Here is a 21313-nt window from a genome sequence, read left to right on the forward strand (position 1 = left end):
ACAAATGTACCTCTAATACCAGTATTAGTCTGACCACACCCCTCATCAGCTTACCTTCATAAGCAGGTGTGTGGTCACCTGCTCTCCTCCTTCTCGCTTTCACCACAAGGAAGAAGTGCCTCGGTAGATCCCCACACTTGACACCATGATGGAAGAAATTGGATTAGGAACAGCTTGGGAAACAAGGATACGTTGACATCATATCTTTATTTTCTCTCTCACTATTTTCGAGAAAATACGGCGATATTGTCTTCGTTCTGGAGTGTCTAGAAGATGATGATCATTCTAAAAACCCTCCACCGGTTTTCGTATTGGGAGCACGCCGCTGCATGCTTCTCAACTGCAGTTCCTTGCTGTGTTTGTTGGGGTGAAACCTGTCAGGCCACAGCTGAACTGTCGGACATGCCGCTGTTGTGAGGAGCGGTGCGTTCCAGGTTGGGTGAGTAGTGTTTGCTGGCGGGCTCCACTTGTCTGTTAGTGCTATGGGGGCTACTTGACGAAGTTTATGGAAACCGGCCCCAGGCTAGGGTCCTTTGTTTAGCCGCCTAGGCGACAGAAGGCCTTGGTCTGGCGACCATTATAGTTTTAACTAGTGGGCCGCGACCATTGACACTGGTGATCCCTGTGTGTTCTGGACGAGTGGATTCTCTCTGTCACCGTGTTAAGACCCCATCTTTCATATCCAAATGAGAGTATTCCTTCACGAGGGGATATGTGCATGTAATGTGCGATAGCGGCAGATTCATGTTCAAAGTCAGCTATACAGGCCAGTTGGTACTGTGCTGATTCCGCCGGACGTGGTAATGTCACCGTTGTGAAGCGGTGTTGACGTCTTGTTTTCTCTTTTCTCTTAAAAAGTGAGGAGGGTTCAGAACGGCGGCCTGTCTGGGTGAGTGTTATGTCATTGTTTACATGTTCATAGCTTACGGTTAGCCGGTCAGTGGCCTGGCGCGGGGTAGCTTAGCTTCTCGCGCGCCGCCGGGAGCTCGCTTCTGATCGCGTGCGTCGTTAGATCGGCGTCTCGCGAGCGGAAGCGATAGCACCCGAACGGTTGGAGCAGCCGTTAGCTTGATGCTATTCTGTTGAACGTGCTTTGATTTTAACATGTTTTACACTCTTGACCACGACGTCATCCTTGACAGGGGATGTTCGTCGACCCTGCCTGAGCCTAGACGGGGATTGCGTCAACAAAGAGGACTGTAGCGACTGGTGGAGCGGCGACGCTGCCCGGGTCGAACAACACAGGACGGCTGTGTTCTACGGTGTCTTGTGACTGCACTTCGCTGATCTGCGTTCCGGGTAGGTACGGGGTTGGCCAGACCTCATAACACGTCTTCTGGTTTTACTTTGCTAAATGTATTGTGAATAACGGTGTTTTTTCCCAAAACGTGTGTTGTTGCAATGCATTTGGGATACGTTGCGGGTTGTGTGTGAGCTGTTTTTGTCACTGGCAGTTAGCTTCTCCGTGCAGATCGTGATGTATTGATCTGGTTGTTGTGTGAGAAACATCATGGTGTTTATGTGTACCGTGTACTCACTACTAAGGCAACTAACCTATGAAGCTATGCTTGGTGACAAGTGAGTAAAGGAATGTTCTTTCTCAGACTGTGATGACAATGAACAGTGAGTTCACACATTAACAGGTTTTCCTGTTTTAACTGGCCGTATTGAGGGTAAAATAGGAGGATTGTGTTTTTCCCCCCCGGTTCCCTGGGGACTTTATCACCTCCTATCAGACATGTTGTGCATTAATTGTGTCTTTTGTGTGGTAGGGATACGATGTAACTCTTAGCTTGATTGCTGAGGTTGTGCTAAATCTGCTGGAGAAACTTATTTCCTAAAGGGAAATTGGTTTGGTTGCTGTCATGTGTGCTTAGCAAGGCCTGTGGTCGATACTAATCAAGAATGATGTATTCTCTCATTGTGAAAAAAACGGCGTCCCTCTGTTGAGTGTTTTTGCCATTTTTTGTAGGTGATGATGGGTTGTGTGTGTCATGTGACCTACAACTGGGTTGTACTGGCCACAGAAGCACATGTGTATGTTGGACCGGGGTTCTTAGAGCCTTCTCTATTCTGTGTTTTTCCTTAGTAAAAATCAGATAGCAGGTTAGCTCATGCGCTGTGTGGAGCTGTGAAACGCTTCATAGAGCTGACTATGACTGTGTCATATTCTCTTTTGTCGTTACGTCGTATCATGGGTGTGGGGTCGTAAAGGGGTGAACTGGTAACCTTTCCTCTCCCCATTGTTCTGTCGGTCAGGGGTACACCCCCTGTCCTTCAAGGTTCCCGTCACGTGGCGGTTCGGCACGTTACGGGGGGGGGGGGGGGGGGGGGGAGGGAGTTCCTGGTCCCACGGCCTGGTATATTGGGCGTGTGCACCGCAGGAATTCCCCCGCCATAGAGTACGTCACCGTGCGCGTCTCTGTTGGTAGGACTTCCGTGTGCTGTTCAGGTCCATGTGATGGATCTGTTTTCAGGGGGGGTGGTCAGGGCTCCTCCTCACCAAGCGCCTACTCAGGCCTTCTGTGAGTTCGGACTCCTTCTTCCATGTGAGGAAGCCTCCATCAGAGTACAGAGCCTTCCTCCTCAGATTGTCAAAGTGAGTGGACCCTCTAGAAGGGTCCTTTTCTATTGTATGTATATTCGATTCAATTCGTTTATTGAGTGTGTATGGGTTCGGTGCCTCTTCCCCGGAGGCCCTAAAACCAGTTTTTTACATGGCTCAAGGTGCAATATATTCTTTTCAATCTGTACAGCTCGCGTGGGAAGTCTCTCTGGGGATCCCCGTCTCTTTCCTATGGGAGGGTGGTGGGATGTAAAAATGTGAACATTTTTTACCCCGGCTGTGTAGACTGGGATACATACTGTTGATGCTTCCTTCTTTCTATTCCAGAAGTGTTGGAGTTAGGGAGTGTCACACCCCGCTTGTCGTTCCCCTGGGCGCCTTGGGGATTCAATGACAGGTCTAAATAGCCTGTTCATTGATGGGGGTGTGTCCCGACGCACGTATAGTGCTAGCTCGCTGTAAACAGGCGATTGACTGGCACGCCTTGGTTGCTTGTGGTTGAAACAGCGTTTTTATAAAGCAACTGAGATGGGGGTTTTTCCTCTTCCGGCGACCACATCCCATGACCTGGGTGGGTTGTCGACGGATTCTCGTTCATGTCTGGGGGATGATGACGGGATGGATCTGAACATATGTAGTGGGGTCTCACGCCCTTGGGGTGGGCCACCAGGCGCGGTTCGTCCGAACGTCTGGGTGGCGCCTTCTTTTCATGTTAAGATCAACACGCATATCTGCCCTTCTCCTGGAGTAGGCATGTCGGCGTGGTTAGGGCACGGGACTGGTTCTGGTCACGCTGGTCCAGATCAGTTGAACCCGTTGTCCGCCGGGGATGCAGATCTGCTGTTCTGGTACCCTGAGGGACTTGGGCTTTTTTCAGGGGGAAAAATGCCAGGTCGGTCTGGGTGTCACAGGGTTAAGCGCTATGGAGACCCTGGTTGGGTATGTTTTTACTCAGCACTGTCGTCATGGCTTACAGCCATGCCATTCTGTACGCGCTCGATCTCGTCGGATCTCGGCCGCTACACAGGTTGGTCCTGGTTAGTACTTGGTTGGGAGACCGCCGGGGGATACCAGGTACGGTGTGCTTAGGGGCTGGTTCTCCATTATTTTTCGCTCCTCTCTCACGCATGGCGAAGAGGGGCCTGTGGGGGTGGTTTTTTGACCTCCTCTGGTGACCCTGTGCTTCCCGTACCGCCAGGCCCGGTCCGAAGTGATGTTTGCGACCCGTAGGCCTGGGTTAACCCTTTTTGGAAACTGAAACACTTGTACTGCGGTATAGCCGGTGTATACCCGCAGGTGTGTTTTGGAGTTTTTTCTTGAGGGGTTATAGGAACAACCACCGCATTGGGTAACACCGAGGTGGTTGATTCCCTGGTGTGTTGGAGCAGTGTCAACTCCCGGGTTCACCGTTTGAGGGTGCCCCTGCACGTTCATGACGTCTGCCAATCGTGTCAGCCTTCTCTGCCTCGACCCCTCTGGGTGGGGGTTGTTAAATGGAGGCTTGGTCATGCAACACCGCCAGCTTACGCTCCTTCCGCCGGGGCGGCTGTGTTCAGCTGTCCCCTCTGGCGCCTGTCTCGTCCGCAGTCTCCAGGCTAGGGTTAACAGCCTGTTGCCTGGTTTTTCCCCGGTGCGCTGCCTGCTTCCGTTGGTTAACCTTTTTTGTGTGCTTACGGCCATGCTGACTGCCTATTCTGCAGGGTCAGTGTGCCAGGCGGTGTACTATTGGGGGGACGGGGCCCGCTCGGCTTACGGCCATACCGACCTGAACACGCCCGATCTCGTCCGATCTCGGAAGCTGGGCAGGTTCTGGCCTGGTTGGTTCCGCCTGGGAATACCAGGTGCAGTAACTGAGGGGCCTTTGTCCGAATACGCTGGCGATGTGGGGGGCGGGGCACTACGTGCCCACCTGGTGGGGTCTTGATGCTGGCATCATGGACTTCTCCGGGCCCCCATTCTAGGGAGTCCAGTCCTTTTGGTGGGTCTGGGTCTTCCTTCGTGCTCCGCTGCTACGGCCTTGCCACGGGGTTGGGTTTGCCCTTGACCCCGTGATTCTGGGGGCAGTAACGAGGTTGTTCCTCTGTTCGTTCCCGGGTGGCATGCGGGTTGTGCGTGTGTGTAGTCGTGGGGTCAAGCCACGGTCTGCTCACCCTGTGCGTTGAGTTGCTTGAGTGCCTCTTCGCACGGTCGGGTCCGTCGCCCTCCTGTGACGTCCCTAATAGGGGGGCTACCCTCCATTAGGGGGGGTCGGGGGGGCTCGGCCCTCCCTGTTCTGATGGTTTTGGGGGGCTGTCAGCGGGGTGTATTTGTCAGCCAAGTGGCTCCGCTTGGCCTCCCTTGTGCAGTAGCGATGCCAAGCTAAGCCACTAACGATACAGAACGTTAGGTTATGACTATAACCAAGTTCTGTTAGTTAGGGGCGATGCTTGGCATCGGACGGCCGCTGCAGCCCTTGTCCTCACCTTGTGGTGAAAGCTTGGGAAGGAGGAGAGCAGGTGACCACACACCTGCTTATGAAGGTAAGCTGATGAGGGGTGTGGTCAGACTAATACTGGTATTAGAGGTATTAGAGGTTTATTCAGTACGCGTGCACGTACGCGAGATAGTGCAGTAGCGATGCCAAGCATCGCCCCTAACTAACAGAACTTGGTTATAGTCATAACCTAACGTTAGTTGGTTGGATGCACTTCAAGCTGCTTCCACATGAGGCAACTTCTCTCAATCATTCCAATAATACTCTTTTTTGTAGTTGTGGGAACTACTTTTTCTGGCGGATGGTTTTTTCAATAAATCTTCGATTAATGTGTGTTTATTGTATAGAAATAAGGTTGGATGAATCTGGCAGTTGTATAAAATAGAATACAACACAACAAACACCTGGTCACATCATTATTTTTCAACCATCTCAGTGCAATTCTATTATGTCAAAGGATTGCATCTCCATTGATTTTGAGAGAATACGACAAGCGCCACAGTGGACGTGAGTCTCACATGAAAGTGGCTCACCAAAAAGAAACATCCAGATCTATGGATATGTTTCTTCTTAAACCAAAAAATTATAGCCAGACGGACAAGGTCACTGCAGCGGAGATAACAAGCGTCTATCACACTGTACAACACTTCCATTCATACAGGTCAGCCGACTGTGGTAGCAAGCTAGCTCCTGTCATTTGGCCAGACTCAGATATTGCAAAAAAAATATCGTGTGGTCGTACAAAAGCTACATCCATAGTTATCCATAGTTATTATAATAGAGAAACACAATTTATTTGTATTATTATTTTTGTTCCCTAGTGTTCCCTAGTTCTGTGTTAACAGGGAATATCGAACACAAGACATTCCTGTCAAGTGATAAAGTTTGAATATTTAAAACAGCTGTTAGGTGGTAACAAGCCGGCTGCCAGTGCCAAGATGAATGTGGAGAGATATAATTCTGTATTTAATTTGTATTTATTTTGATTTAACCTTTATCTATTCGGTGAAGACCAGTTATTCTAATAAAAAAAATTACATTATCTATCTGTCCCACTTTGTCCCACCAAAATCTTACTGTTGTCCTGCTTTTGGACTTTTTGCATCTGGTCACCCTAGTGTGTGTGTGTGTGTGTGTGTGTGTGTGTGTGTGTGTGTGTGTGTGTGTGTGTGTGTGTGTGTGTGTGTGTGTGTGTGTGTGTGTGTGTGTGTGTGTGTGTGTGTGTGTGTGTGTGTGTGTGTGTGTGTGTGTGTGTGTGTGTGTGTGTGTGTGTGTGTGTGTGTGTGTGTGTGTGTGTGTGTGTGTGTGTGTGTGTGTGTGTGTGTGTGTGTGTGTGTGTGTGTGTGTGTGTGTGTGTGTGTGTGTGTGTGTGTGTGTGTGTGTGTGTGTGTGTGTGTGTGTGTGTGTGTGTGTGTGTGTGTGTGTGTGTGTGTGTGTGTGTGTGTGTGTGTGTGTGTGTGTGTGTGTGTGTGTGTGTGTGTGTGTGTGTGTGTGTGTGTGTGTGTGTGTGTGTGTGTGTGTGTGTGTGTGTGTGTGTGTGTGTGTGTGTGTGTGTGTGTGTGTGTGTGTGTGTGTGTGTGTGTGTGTGTGTGTGTGTGTGTGTGTGTGTGTGTGTGTGTGTGTGTGTGTGTGTGTGTGTGTGTGTGTGTGTGTGTGTGTGTGTGTGTGTGTGTGTGTGTGTGTGTGTGTGTGTGTGTGTGTGTGTGTGTGTGTGTGTGTGTGTGTGTGTGTGTGTGTGTGTGTGTGTGTGTGTGTGTGTGTGTGTGTGTGTGTGTGTGTGTGTGTGTGTGTGTGTGTGTGTGTGTGTGTGTGTGTGTGTGTGTGTGTGTGTGTGTGTGTGTGTGTGTGTGTGTGTGTGTGTGTGTGTGTGTGTGTGTGTGTGTGTGTGTGTGTGTGTGTGTGTGTGTGTGTGTGTGTGTGTGTGTGTGTGTGTGTGTGTGTGTGTGTGTGTGTGTGTGTGTGTGTGTGTGTGTGTGTGTGTGTGTGTGTGTGTGTGTGTGTGTGTGTGTGTGTGTGTGTGTGTGTGTGTGTGTGTGTGTGTGTGTGTGTGTGTGTGTGTGTGTGTGTGTGTGTGTGTGTGTGTGTGTGTGTGTGTGTGTGTGTGTGTGTGTGTGTGTGTGTGTGTGTGTGTGTGTGTGTGTGTGTGTGTGTGTGTGTGTGTGTGTGTGTGTGTGTGTGTGTGTGTGTGTGTGTGTGTGTGTGTGTGTGTGTGTGTGTGTGTGTGTGTGTGTGTGTGTGTGTGTGTGTGTGTGTGTGTGTGTGTGTGTGTGTGTGTGTGTGTGTGTGTGTGTGTGTGTGTGTGTGTGTGTGTGTGTGTGTGTGTGTGTGTGTGTGTGTGTGTGTGTGTGTGTGTGTGTGTGTGTGTGTGTGTGTGTGTGTGTGTGTGTGTGTGTGTGTGTGTGTGTGTGTGTGTGTGTGTGTGTGTGTGTGTGTGTGTGTGTGTGTGTGTGTGTGTGTGTGTGTGTGTGTGTGTGTGTGTGTGTGTGTGTGTGTGTGTGTGTGTGTGTGTGTGTGTGTGTGTGTGTGTGTGTGTGTGTGTGTGTGTGTGTGTGTGTGTGTGTGTGTGTGTGTGTGTGTGTGTGTGTGTGTGTGTGTGTGTGTGTGTGTGTGTGTGTGTGTGTGTGTGTGTGTGTGTGTGTGTGTGTGTGTGTGTGTGTGTGTGTGTGTGTGTGTGTGTGTGTGTGTGTGTGTGTGTGTGTGTGTGTGTGTGTGTGTGTGTGTGTGTGTGTGTGTGTGTGTGTGTGTGTGTGTGTGTGTGTGTGTGTGTGTGTGTGTGTGTGTGTGTGTGTGTGTGTGTGTGTGTGTGTGTGTGTGTGTGTGTGTGTGTGTGTGTGTGTGTGTGTGTGTGTGTGTGTGTGTGTGTGTGTGTGTGTGTGTGTGTGTGTGTGTGTGTGTTCTTCCAGCTGACATCCCTGAGGAGCAGCTGCAGTTCTGTGGGGCTGGTGTGTGTGATGTCAACATGACTTCCAGTGCCCCCATTGACAAGCCAGAGGATGAACTGGTGTGGACTCTGGTTGGCTGTTATATTGGTAAGGAGAGGGACTCTGGTTGGCTGTTTCATCTGTAAGGGGAGGGACTCTGGTTGGCTGTTTTATCAATAAGGAGGAAGGGACTCTGGTTGGCTGTTTAATCTGTAAGGGGAGGGACTCTGGTCGGCTGTTTCATCAATAAGGAGGAAGGGACTCTGGTTGGCTGTTTCATCAATAAGGAGGAAGGGACTCTGGTTGGCTGTTTCATCTGTAAGGGGAGGGACTCTGTTGGCTGTTTCATCCATAGATATATATAGAACACTAGATAGCTTATCCGCGCTGCCGGCCAATGGAGAGCGACGTCGTCGTAGGGCGGCCATCTTGCCCCCAGGCAGCTCAGCTACTGATAACATTAATGTCTATTCTCGAAGACACTCTGATGTCACGAGACCGCCGCCATCTTGGTATAGGGGGACCATACGGATTTCTACCATCAAATCCATGCATTGAGCTCCGTTTTTATTACATGTTTTATCACATTCTTGTTCATTTCATAACATTTTCATACGATTTGTTTTGAAAATATTGAGGCCAACATGGCATTTCACTATTTCGAAAGCCTTTCTGGTGATTCTAAGGCGAGATATGAGTCAAAGAAACTCCCCCTGATTACCACGACCACAACATCAGAGCGAGTTAGCCGAACGTTAGCCACCAGCCACTTTTTCCTCTGTGATGGTATAAAACTTCCGATTTGGATTTCTGTTTTTGTCATTAGTATAACGCGTAACACAGCAGCTATTTGGCATTGTGAAGGACTGAAGAAAAGTCTGCTTGATTGTCTTTAATTTGCCGCTTTAACTATCCGTTTCTCCACTAAATAGTGTACACAATGTACCAGGCGCCGCAGTTTCCCCCCACGCTGCAGTTGCGTAGCAATAACAGACAGGAAGTTGACTTCGAGAATAGTGCATGTACTATTTAAATAACCATATATTGCTCAATTCTTTACCGATTTTCAAACGGGTTGGTTTGCTATAAACATCAAAGATGTAGTTATGATACTGCATACTTATATGCATCATAAAGTTTACAAACCGCTTGAATCATAGCCACGTTAATAATGCTTGTAATAAACCAAACCGTTTGTAAATCCGTCAATATTTCAGCGAGTTATGAGTATTTTTGTCTGTGCAGATCACTCCCTCCAACAGCTACCATAGAGCGTAACAAAAAGGCTGACTGGGGCAAGATGGCGGCGGTTCAGCGACGCTGGTGACTCCGCCTTAAGCTATCTAGTGTTCTATATATATCTATGGTTTCATCTGTAAGGGGAGGGACTCTGGTTGGCTGTTTCATCAGTAAGGGGGGGAGTCTGGTTGGCTGTTTCATCGGTAAGGGGAGGGACTCTGTTTGGCTGTTTCATCAGTAAGGGGGGGAGTCTGGTTGGCTGTTTCATCTGTAAGGGGAGGGACTCTGGTTGGCTGTTTCATCAGTAAGGGCTTGTGTCCATAGGGGACGTTTTATGAGTTGTCAGCTCCTTTTTGTCATTCATTTCTATGCTGGAGAAGCGTCAGGTTTTTGGCGGAGCGCGCCTCCCAGCTCATAAAGTTGAAAGTAGCAAAGGAGCGCACTCATCAATGTGACTCATCGAGGAAGGGGCGGAGCCGCGGCTGGCGTGAGCTCTGGGGAGACCCAGAAAGACGCTCGAAGCTTTTTTTTCTTCTTTTTTCAAAGCGGTCCACCTTGAAAAAAAGACTTTGAGTCGACACATAGCCTAAGGGGGGGGGGGTCTGGTTGGCTATTTCATCAGTACAGGGGGTGAAGTTTGATTGGCTGCTACATTGATAAGGGGGGAGGGATTCTGGTTGGCTGTTAAATCAGTTAAATCAAGTTAGTTTGAGACTCATAGTGTTAAACCAGTGCCAGTGTAAAAGCCCCGCCCACTTAGTTCCATGTCCATCCCACAGCTTTGAATGTATCGTCTTAATTCATTAGAGGATCTTGTGATAGGAGGATGGACTCTGATCATCTACTGTAATACTTTCAAATTATATATTGTATTGTATTGCATTCTACTCTACTCTACTATTTTCTATTCTATATTCGGTAACACTTTATAATAACACTCTTATTATAAGTTATAAGACATTTATAAGGTATTTGTAGATAATGAACTAATCATGAACAAACCATTTATATACATTCGTAAATGATTATTAAGTAATGTATAACTATATTTGTATAACATTTACAAATGAGTTCTACATTATTTATAACTCATTATCAACATTGTTTGTACTTTATTTGTTCATCATTAAATAATGTTATTTAATGTGTAGTAACACATTTGTAGATGCTGGAAAAATGGATATGAAAAAATTACTATACCTCCATTTATTTGTTCATGTTCAACAAATGATTTGTAAAACATTCATAAAAGATCTTATAAAGGAGTGTTATTATAAACTGTTACCCTATATTCTACTGAACATACCTTACCTCTGCTGTGTTCCACCCTAGGGGTCGGGGTCCTGGCGATGATCATAGTGGCGGTGTTCCTGGACAATATCGACGGTAACCAGGCCAGGGAGTTCCGTGGGAACAGGGAGCCTTTCTGGAGTACGTTCCTGGCAACCTTCAGACTGCTGAAGGACTGGAGGCTGGTCACTCTCATTCCTCTCACCATGTTCAGCGGCTTTGAGCAGAGCTTCCTGTCCAGCGAGTACACCAAGGTGACTACATTTCCCATAAAGCACCCCGGTCGCGTCATCAGAGTCAAGTCTGATGTCACAAGAGGTAGTTTGGTTTGAAGATAGCGGCAACAATACGTGTACGAGATGGACTCTGTGGCACTAACCAATTGAAACGTACATTTAGGCATACCGGTACCTTGCCTTGATTGGTTAGTATTTCTGTCAATCATTGTGCCCAGAGGTCCTGAGAGCGGCCGAGAGGAAGTATAGAAAGACACGCCTCACTGCTGACATCGCCACATTATCACAACCTCTTGTTAGCTTTCTCCAAAACCATTACTACTGCCAAAGCGTCTTTCTTTCACCACAGGATCGAGGCCTCTGCCAAGAACCTTTGCAAATTGCATGCTACCATGTCGTCTCTCCTCACTCGGGGGTGGTCCCCAACTCCCTAAAACAAGCCAGAGTCACACCGCTCATAAAAAAAACAACCATGAACCCACCGTCATAGACAACTATCATCCTGTCTCTCTTCTCTCCTTCCTCTCTAAATCACTTGAACGTGCTGTATCCAACCAGCTTACTGATTATCTCTTACACTATGACCTCCTAGATCCTAATCAGTCAGGCTTCAGGACTGGTCACTCCACAGAGACGACCCTCATAGCGGTCACCTAGGCTCTTCACTTAGCAAAAGCGAAAGGCCTCTCCTCTGTCCTGATTATCCTGGACCTGTCTGCAGCCTTCGACACAGTCAACCATCAGATCCTCCTTGCGTCCCTCGCAGGAATGGGAGTGGCTGGCTCAGCGACCGCTCCTACCAAATGTCATGGAGAGGGACCCTCTCGGCCCCCCGCCCCCTGCAGACGGGTGTCCCCCAGGGCTCCATCCTTGGACCCCTCCTCTTCTCCCTCTACACCAAATCTCTGGGTAACATTATCACGTCTCATGCCTTCTTGTATCATTGCTATGCCGATGATACTCAATGATACTATTCCTCTCCTTTCCTCCCTCAGATATCCACGTCTCTGAGCGCATCTCGGCCTGTCTGTCCGACATCTCCGCCTGGATGACGTCCAACCACCTCAAACTGAACCTAAGCTAAACATAATTGCTTCACCTGCAGCCAAATCCTCCCCCCTGACCAACCTTTCCATCACAGTGGAGAATGTAGCTGTGGCCGCGTCCCCAACCGCCAAGAACCTTGGTGTTGTCCTTGACAACCAGCTGAACTTCTCCGCTCATATCGCAGCAACAAACAGAACCTGCAGATTCCTCCTGAGCAACATCAGAAGGATCCGCTCCTTCCTGACAAAAGAAGCCACCCATCCTCATCCAATCAACGTCATCTCCCGCCTTGATTACTGCAATGCACTGCTTGCTGGCCTTCCGACCACTGCCACCAAGCCTCTTCAACTCATTCAGAACTCAGCGGCCCGCCTGATCTCAAACCTACCAAAGTCAGCCTATGTTACCCCACTTCTTAGAGACCTGCACTGGCTCCCCATTGCCGCACGAATCCGCTTCAAGGCCCTCGACCTGGCACATCGTGCGGCAAAGGGAACGGCTCCTGCCTACCTCCGGTCAATGGTCTCTAACTACACACCCTCAAGACCGCTCTGCTCTACATCCTCTGGCCGCATCAGACCCACCCCTATCCGATCTCCGGGAGGGTCATCAAAGAGAAGCCGCCTATTCTCTGTCGTTGCCCCACAATGGTGGAACGAACTTCCCACCACAGTTAGGACAGCCGAAACCCGACCAATATTTGGCCGTCGACTAAAGACACACTTCTTTAATTAATTAATTAACTGGGATCTGTTTGCTCCACTCTCATCGCCCAACGCTACGAGGAAGCTGCCGTGAGTTTCAGCGTTTTTCTTTATTATTAACCATACAAAGTGCTCTGATCTATATATCACCCATACTACATGAAGCATTTAACGACTATCACGGAATTATAAACGACCCCCCCCCCCCCCCATCCGTTCACCCGCGCATGATCAGTCATAACGTTTAGGACCATGTACAGTTGAAAATTGTAATATAGCGTGGATCGGCAACAAACTGCATTTGATGATCTAATATATGCATTTATGTCTATATCTCACATTCTGGGAAATACTGCAGAAAACGATAAAAACATATTTGTAACTGAGGGGTACAATTCCCTGACTGTATTAATAAGTATGGTATCATTAAACCACTACTGTCTTATGTACATTACTACTGGCCATACAGTACACAGGTATCTTATGATGAACACTTCCCACAATGACTCGGTTCCACACAAAACTGGGTTTAAGTATTTATTAGCAGCAATGATAGTACATAATATACTTTACTTTGGATGCGCTTATAAGGCAAAGGAATGTGCGTAGGCAAATCAATAACGTATGTCCATTCTCATATTACGCAGGAGATAATAATACAACCTGAATCTTAGGAATTATATCTATGGTACTCTGGTAAGATAGCGGGAGATACTGGTAGGGTCCCTCCGGTCGTAAGCCAGCAAGGGGAGAGGATTTGTCGGTAGTAGAGTCTGGGTCAACGATGATAAAGAGACTCCAAGTACAGGAGACGGTGCAATAATCTCTTGATCCGCAGACAAATACAGCTGTTCTCCGTAGCATGCAGCTCCGCATGGAAGAAAGCTAGCCGGCCTCAGGCTTCTGAGAGGCGGGCTCGACGTGGCTCCTCACAGGGTAAATCCCACACAATTGTGGGTGTAGGCGATTCTCCGCTCCATCAATTACAGGACCAAAAGCAAATATAATCCAGCCGAAAAGGGCTATGCAGTCGTCGGTAGGTTATCCAGTGTACATGATCCACACGGTCCTCGTCTAGGGCTCCTCGGGTGAAAGCGCCAGGGTAAGCAGCCCAGCCTGGATAAGCACACTAGCTGGTACGAGGAAACGTTGGTGGTTAAACTCTGATACTTCAGTTATTAATTCGCACGCGGTCTCAATGCTCTATTTGGGGCCAAACAGGCCATACTTCACCGCACGTTGTATCGTGGGTGAGGCTTCAACTTATTGGGTAACTCTACTTCTGTATTCACCTGCGCCGTATTTATACGTTAGGTGAACAAACTAGTACCAGCCCTATTCCTGTCTCGTATCCTTGCGCAGAGCCGTTCATGTCCAGGCAAGTCTTTGGCGGTGACTTTGAACCAGACCTTGGGGGTATGGCAATGGCGCCTAAGGGACCGCTGTCCAATAGGAGAACGAAATATTATGGTCTGTACTAGGTTAAAGGGATATTCCGTGTATATGTACAAGGAATACACAAGGGATATCAAACGATATACAAATATTATGCAATATATATCAATCAATAAATATATATATTCGGTTTAATCTGATCCTTCGTAACAATATTTATACTCTAGACGGTATTTTCGTATGAATGTGTGAATGAAAAAGTAAAACGTTCCTACATCCTGAACGATAGATAATCGATGTTGAATCGTCAGCTAAATGACAAAATGTAAATGTAAACTACTTGCACGTCATGGATTAGAATCATGTCATACCCTCTCGCTCTTTCCCTCCATTATATACAATCTAAGAAAACAACCAGTGACTTTGTCTTTTGAGCTTCCTCTAATCTTACTGACCAGAAACCAGAGTGATCCTAGAAATACTGTATGGAATTGTCACCACTTCTAAATGTTACTTTCGGACAAGTTATGTTTTTGTAGGTTTTTATTGATTTTTGCTACCAGACAGTCTGGTAGAGAGAGAGAGAGAGGAGGAATGGGAGATAGACCGGGGAAGACATTCGGCAAAGATCACCGGGTCCGGGAGTCGAACCCCGGTCAGCCGTGTTGCACCGTAGTGCTGTATGCACTGCACCACTTGGGCACCCCAGAATTGTCACCACTTCTAAAGACAATCTACAGTACACCCCTTATGACTGACATATCTGTAGACAAATTTATATTTTGTAACAGATCACAGTAAGATTTATTTGATAAATAATGTATATATTGAAAATACTATTGTCCCACTACATGTAACCCGTTACTTACCAACCCTGATCATTATTTTAACGGTTATCATTGACCTTCATTATCCTGTGTTTTCTGATACAGAACTACGTGACCTGTGCGCTGGGAATCCATTATGTTGGTTTTGTGATGATCTGCTTCGGAGCTGTTAACTCTGTCTGTTCATTTGCCTTCGGCAGGCTGGCTGAGTGCACTGGGAGGGCTCCCCTCTTCTTCCTCGGTGTGTGTTGTGACTTATTACATTGACATTTAGTAATTTAGCTGAACACTTTAATCCAAAGCGAATTACATCATGTACATCATTGTCCTTACCCTCCTATGTTCCTCATACCCTACACCCTTTACCCTCCTATGTTCCTCCCACCCTACACCCTTTACCTCCTATGTTCCTCCCACCCTACACCCTTTACCCTCCTATGTTCCTCCCACCCTACACCCTTTACCTCCTATGTTCCTCCCACCCTACACCCTTTACCTCCTATGTTCCTCCCACCCTACACCCTTTACCTCCTATGTTCCTCATACCCCACATCATGTCCTGTTACACAACTCTCTGGTTAGGGTCTTAGCCTCCCTTGAAATACTATGTGTATATGTTTATATATGTTGCTGTTATATCGAGTTCAAGTTTCAAGTTTGCTTTTATTTGTCACGTATAAAGTACATGTACATTACAGTGAAATGCTTGGTTCTGTATGAGCCCCTGAAAATGTGCTTCATACAGTAAAAAATAAAGTAAGTAAAAGAGGAATAAAGTCCCAACACTATACAAATATACAATATACAACTAAGTACAACCTAAGTACAATGAAGTAAAAATGCAGACAATGAGGTACAAAAATGTAAACAAAAAATACATGCTAAATAAAAAAAATTAGGTATGGATGTACTGTAGTGCAAAAATCTCTTTAATAAATAGATTAAATATGGTGTAGTGTTAAAGTGTTTAAAGTGTCTAAAGTGAGTGTTAAAGTGAGTGTGTGCATGTCGATGTGTGTGCAATGAGTGTAGATGGGTGGGTTGATGTTGTTACATAGTCATTGAGCACAAGCAAGTAGAGGAGGGGGCTCAGAACACAGCAGTGACAGCACAGGGAGTGATGGATGAGGAGGTGCAGTTACCTGCTCTCACCACTTGGGATCTTTCTGTCAGGCGGTCCAAGACCCACTTGCAGAGGCCGTAGTTCAAGCCCAGGTCTCTAAATTTGACGACGAGCTTGGAGGGGACTATGGTATTGAATGCTGAGTAGTCGATGAATAGCATTCTCACAACAGTTTTAAAGAGAGTATGGTGTAGGTTGCTAATAATAATAATAATAATAATAATAATAATAATATTATAATAATAATAATAATAATAATAATAATAATAATAATAATAATAATAATAATAATAATAATAATAATAATAATAATAATAATACAAATAAAACTCTTCAAATGGGGGTCTATGGCCTAATATTTATAAATCTGGGGGTCCTTTCAGAACCACTGCAGTTCATTAAACCTCTTTGTCTACAGGTGCACTGATCAACTTCTCGTGTATCTTGGCTCTGTTGTTCTGGAGGCCGGATCCAAACCAGATGATTGTGTTCTTCGTGTTCCCTGCTCTCTGGGGCATGGCTGACGCTGTCTGGCAAACACAAACCAATGGTAAGAGAACGCTCAATAGTACTCATTACTATTACCTCTACTCAGGGCTTGACGTTAACTTTTTGGCTCACTAGCCACTGTGGCTAGTGGTTTTCCAAAGTCACTAGCCACTCAGCATTTTCACTAGCCAAAAATCCCCGCACTCGCGCCCCCACCCAAAAAGTAATAAATATAGGTAATTTCTTCTTCACTAACCCCTGCTGGGGACAGTATCATTGTAATCATACTGCTACACGCCAACTGTACAACTGTGCTTCTGACTGTTGACTCCATTGTTTACTACTGCCTGCGACCAGTGACTCAGCCGCAAAAGGAGCTCCAGTTGGGGCAACGGCTGACTGGGACAAGATGGAGGGTGTAGATGTGTAAGAGTTGTGTTGAACCTAGCAATTATATTATTGCTCCAAATGCCGTGAACATTATCATTGACACACCTATGCAGGGCTTGACGTTAACTTTTTGGCTCACTAGCCACTGTGGCTAGTGGTTTTCCAAAGTCACTAGCCACTCAGCATTTTCACTAGCCCTGGGCAGGTGGGCAGGTGTCAACGTCAAGCCCTGCCTCTACTACTACTACTACTACTACTACTACTACTACTACTACTGCTGCCACTGCTAGTACTATTACTACTACTACTACTACTACTACTACTACTACTACTACTACTACTACTACTACTACTACTACTACTACTACTACTACTACTACTACTACTACTACTACTACTACTACTACTACTACTATTATTATTATTGCTGCTGCTACTACTACTATTACTGCTACTACTGCTATTATTATTACTGTTACTAGTACTATACTACTACTACTACTACTACTACTACTACTACTACCATAGACGCCTACGTAATGGAGCAGGCGATGCGGGTGCTCTACCAGTATTGAACTTGGGGGAGCAAACTTGTCTCTTTGCTCCCTCACTTTTTGATCATTGATATATCCCCCCCCCCAATATATAAATATTATCTAACCATAACTACGTAATTTCAATCAAATTAATAATACGCAATGACACTTAATAGCAAGTTTTTAAGTTTCCAAAAATTGTGTGACCCCCCACTTTAATGGTTTGATCCAGTGCCCACGGGCCACGGTTCGTCGGCATGACGTATACGACATGTTGGGGGAGGCGGCTTTTTCGAAAGCCCTTGAAAAATTCAGGCTGGATATTGGATAACATTGTGAGGATTATTCTTCGGCGTTTACATCAAAATGGAGCAAATCATCACGTAAGTCAAACACTGTGACTGTATACTAAATGCGCAAACAGATTGAAACTGAATATTTCTCGTATGGTGAGCCTCAGCGCTGCACCGAGTGAATCCAGAGATACGGGATGGTGCGCAGGCGCTGTGATCACCCAACGGCGGAAATAATGCCGCTTTGAGCAGTTTATAAAGAAATATTAAAAATATTTATTAGCAACGCCGAGCTTTCAAACCATCCCGTATCTCTGTGCGAACCCCTCGTGCAACTGTGAGCACCTTTTATAATGTCTCTGTGATACTTGTATAACGAACGGTTCGGCCAGAACCAGTCCTTCATGGTAAATCTAGGTTGGTTTCCCATTGAGGAGCAAGTGACTGTGGATTCACTCGGTGCTGAGCACAGTCACGAAAGGGGCTAGTATGGACCCTGATGTAAACAAGACAAACGTCTTTCTCTGGTCTGCATCCCCTTAACAATTGTGTGTATTGAGCCGTACTGTATTGTACCCATTCTGCAATCTGTTAAATAAAGTTTTCATTCATTCATTCAGCCGCCGCGCTCACTGGGGCTATTGATAGCGTCAATTAGTTGTTGTTGTTGTCGTTGGTACTGCCGCTGCGGATGAGAACGGGGCCGGAGGGGCTTTGGGAGGATGGGAAAGTTATTATTATTATTATTATAATAGTAATTGGCTATCATACGTGCCTAGCTAGCGTTAGCTAAAAGAGCCCTCGCAGTGAAGTTATTATTATTATAGCTATCATACTGCAATATAAACTGAGTTTTATAGTGAAAAGAGCAGCTTTATTTTGGTCAAGATTGAAGGCTCTATATTGCAGGAAATTGCACATACAGGTGTTCATTAAATGTAAAAAAAATGTTAAAAAACCACCCATTGCAAAAAAAATAAAAAAATAAAAGTATAAAAAAAAAAAATAAAAAAAAATCTTGCACCCCCACTTTCAACTATAACTAGACGGCCATGACTACTACTACTACTACTACTACTACTACTACTACTACTACTACTACTACTACTACTACTACTACTACTGTTATTACTGCTACAGCAAAGGGTTCCACAGCACCAAAGTAAACCCAGGAGTGATGTATTAGACTACAGCAGGGGTTCTCAAACTTTTTTATACCACAACCCCATTTTATTTAGGATTTTTTTTGGCGACCCCACACTTAATGTATGTTTCTATAAAACTAGGCATATTTAGCCAAAATATGTTGCTAGAACAAAAAAAATTTGTTCACATGCGCTTTGGTGGAGGCGGAGATCCGCTTCTACTCTGAGGCGAGATCTGTACAGCATTACACAGCACTGGGTACTCGTTCCAGACTGATATCCAGAACTTTGCGAGTGCCTGTGCAGTGAACTTGACTTTGAGTAGCTCGTCACACGAATCATTGAGCGCCTCCTGCTCAGACAGTGGCAGGCCTGCTGCGTGATGCGTAATGAACGGATCTTTGATCCAGTTGTCCAAATTGTCCAAGCTCTCTCTCCGAACTTGTTCAATGAGCCCTTCTAGTGGCTACAGATTATGGGCTTCAAATAATTTTTTGCAACATTCTGTTTCTACAAAAAGCCATCAAGCAGAGTAAATACCCCAAAATCTCAGCTGATTATCCTGATTATATCTTAATCCAGCTCTCCATTTTAGCTGCGAGTCCAAACAGTTCTGTGTCCCAACCTTGGAGTAAAATTCTCATCAACATAAACTGTGAGGAATCGCGTTGATGACACTTTAGGCATCTCAATAGAATTAATTGAAATTTTAGATAGATCTTCAGTTCAGAGTATTTATTTTCCCCACTGAAAATGATAAAATTCGATTTTTTTATATTCAATGATAATTTGTTTAGATTGAACCACAAGGCATATGCAGTTAGGCCAACATTTGCTTCTTTGATCAATGAAAGGAAATTTGAGTGGGAGAGAAGAAGAGTTGTGTCATCTGCAAACATTATTGGAGAAAGTAAATTTGAGGCGTTAAACATGTCATTCATATAAATAAGAAAAAGCAAAGGCCCCAAGATCGATCATTGAGGCACCCCACAGAGCAGTTTGGCTTTGTCAGAAAAGCAGCCCTTTACATAAACTGAGTTCTATTGGAAATGTAATTCTTCAAACATTTGTGAGTGACATAATGAAAACCATATTTACACAATGTATCCAGTAAAATAACATGATTAACTGTATCAAAAGCTTTAGAAAAATCTATGAAAATACTACAGAAAAATTCATTATTCTCAAGTGCAGAGGTTACTTTGTCAATCAGGTGAAGCAGAGCCATATAAGTGGAGTGGTTTTCTCCGAAAACCGTACTGGTGTTTATAGAGAATTGAATTAGAGTCTAAATTATAGAGGATCCGTTTGTGATTATTTATTTTTTTTTATTCTTTGAAAAACAAGGCAAAATAGATATAGGTCTATAGATGTTGAAGCAGCATGGATCATCTGATTCTCTTGATTTAAATCCACTTTGGGTCGCGACCCGTAGTTTGAGAACCGCTGGACTACAGCAAAGAGTTCCACAGTACCAAAGTGCCTCAAACCGTGGTGGTTCAATAGATTTTTTACACAGACCGTTCCATCCCTAACTACTATTACTACTATTACTACTACTACTAATAATAATAATAATAATAATAATAATAATAATAATAATAATAATAATAATAATAATAATAATAATAATAATAATAATAATAATAATAATAATAATAATAATAATAATACAGATAATAATACAGATACTACTAATAATAATAATAATAATAATAATAATAATAATAATAATAATAATAATAATAATAATAATAATAATAATAATAATAATAATAATAATAATAATGATAATACTGATGATACTACTACTACTACTACTACTACTACTACTACTACTACTACTACTACTACTACTACTACTACTACTACTACTACTACTACTACTACTACTACTACTACTACTACTACTACTACTACTACTACTACTGTACAGAGTCATGTTTCCAAGACTAACCCCAACCTTGCTCACTGTCTTCTAGCCCTGTATGGAATCCTGTTTCCAAGGGCCAAAGAAGCTGCGTTTGCCAACTACCGCATGTGGGAGTCCCTGGGTTTCGTCATCGCCTTCGCCTACAGTACCTTCATCTGCCTGGACACGAAGCTGTACATCCTGTTGGCTGTTCTCCTGCTGACCGCGGTGACTTACCCCATTGTGGAGTACCATGAATATAAGAACCCCACGCCACCCCTCGAACTCAACACGCACATCATCGCTCAGACTGGCCTCTAGAAACTATGTGTGCTGCTTGTATTCATTGCCTTTGTAATCTTAATCTTTTATTTACAGAGTTTGGGTCAGCCCCTTGAGAATGTGTTATCTTTAAAGGGGCTATGTGCCAGATTTTCAATCATTTGTAATGAGGACCATGTACACGCAACCACATACAAATAGCATGGGATAAGCTAAAGAAACTAGACCCGACATTGGTCCTCATTCCCGAATGGACATACGTAAAATTTACCAAGGAATTCCTTTGTAACTCGATTTACATACTTATTCTGCATTCTCGAATGGCTTCGTATTGTAAATTCTTTGTAGGGACTTTACGTGGGATTTACGTACTCGAAAAGGTAGTTGTAAGTCAGACCGACCGGTGTGCGCCCATGTTCTCAACATCTTTCTTTGGGTCAAGTCA

General features: G+C 45.1%; 1 protein-coding gene across 1 annotated transcript in view; it reads left to right on the top strand.

The window, feature by feature from the left end:
* The window catches only part of unc93a (unc-93 homolog A), a gene marked incomplete at both ends in the record, with an annotated part of 27818 nt that extends 6911 nt beyond the window's left edge, over positions 1 to 20907 (top strand). Inside the window, 5 exons of the mRNA XM_084314191.1 lie at positions 7943 to 8068; positions 10532 to 10743; positions 14804 to 14939; positions 16240 to 16371; positions 20657 to 20907. Of these exons, the coding sequence (XP_084170317.1) occupies positions 7943 to 8068; positions 10532 to 10743; positions 14804 to 14939; positions 16240 to 16371; positions 20657 to 20907 (857 nt within the window). The remainder of the gene's footprint in view (positions 1 to 7942; positions 8069 to 10531; positions 10744 to 14803; positions 14940 to 16239; positions 16372 to 20656) is intronic.
* Positions 20908 to 21313: the final 406 nt, after the last annotated feature.

Source organism: Notolepis coatsorum (assembly GCF_963971535.1).
Source record: "Notolepis coatsorum genome assembly, chromosome: 5".
NCBI classification, from domain to species: Eukaryota; Metazoa; Chordata; class Actinopteri; order Aulopiformes; family Paralepididae; genus Notolepis; species Notolepis coatsorum.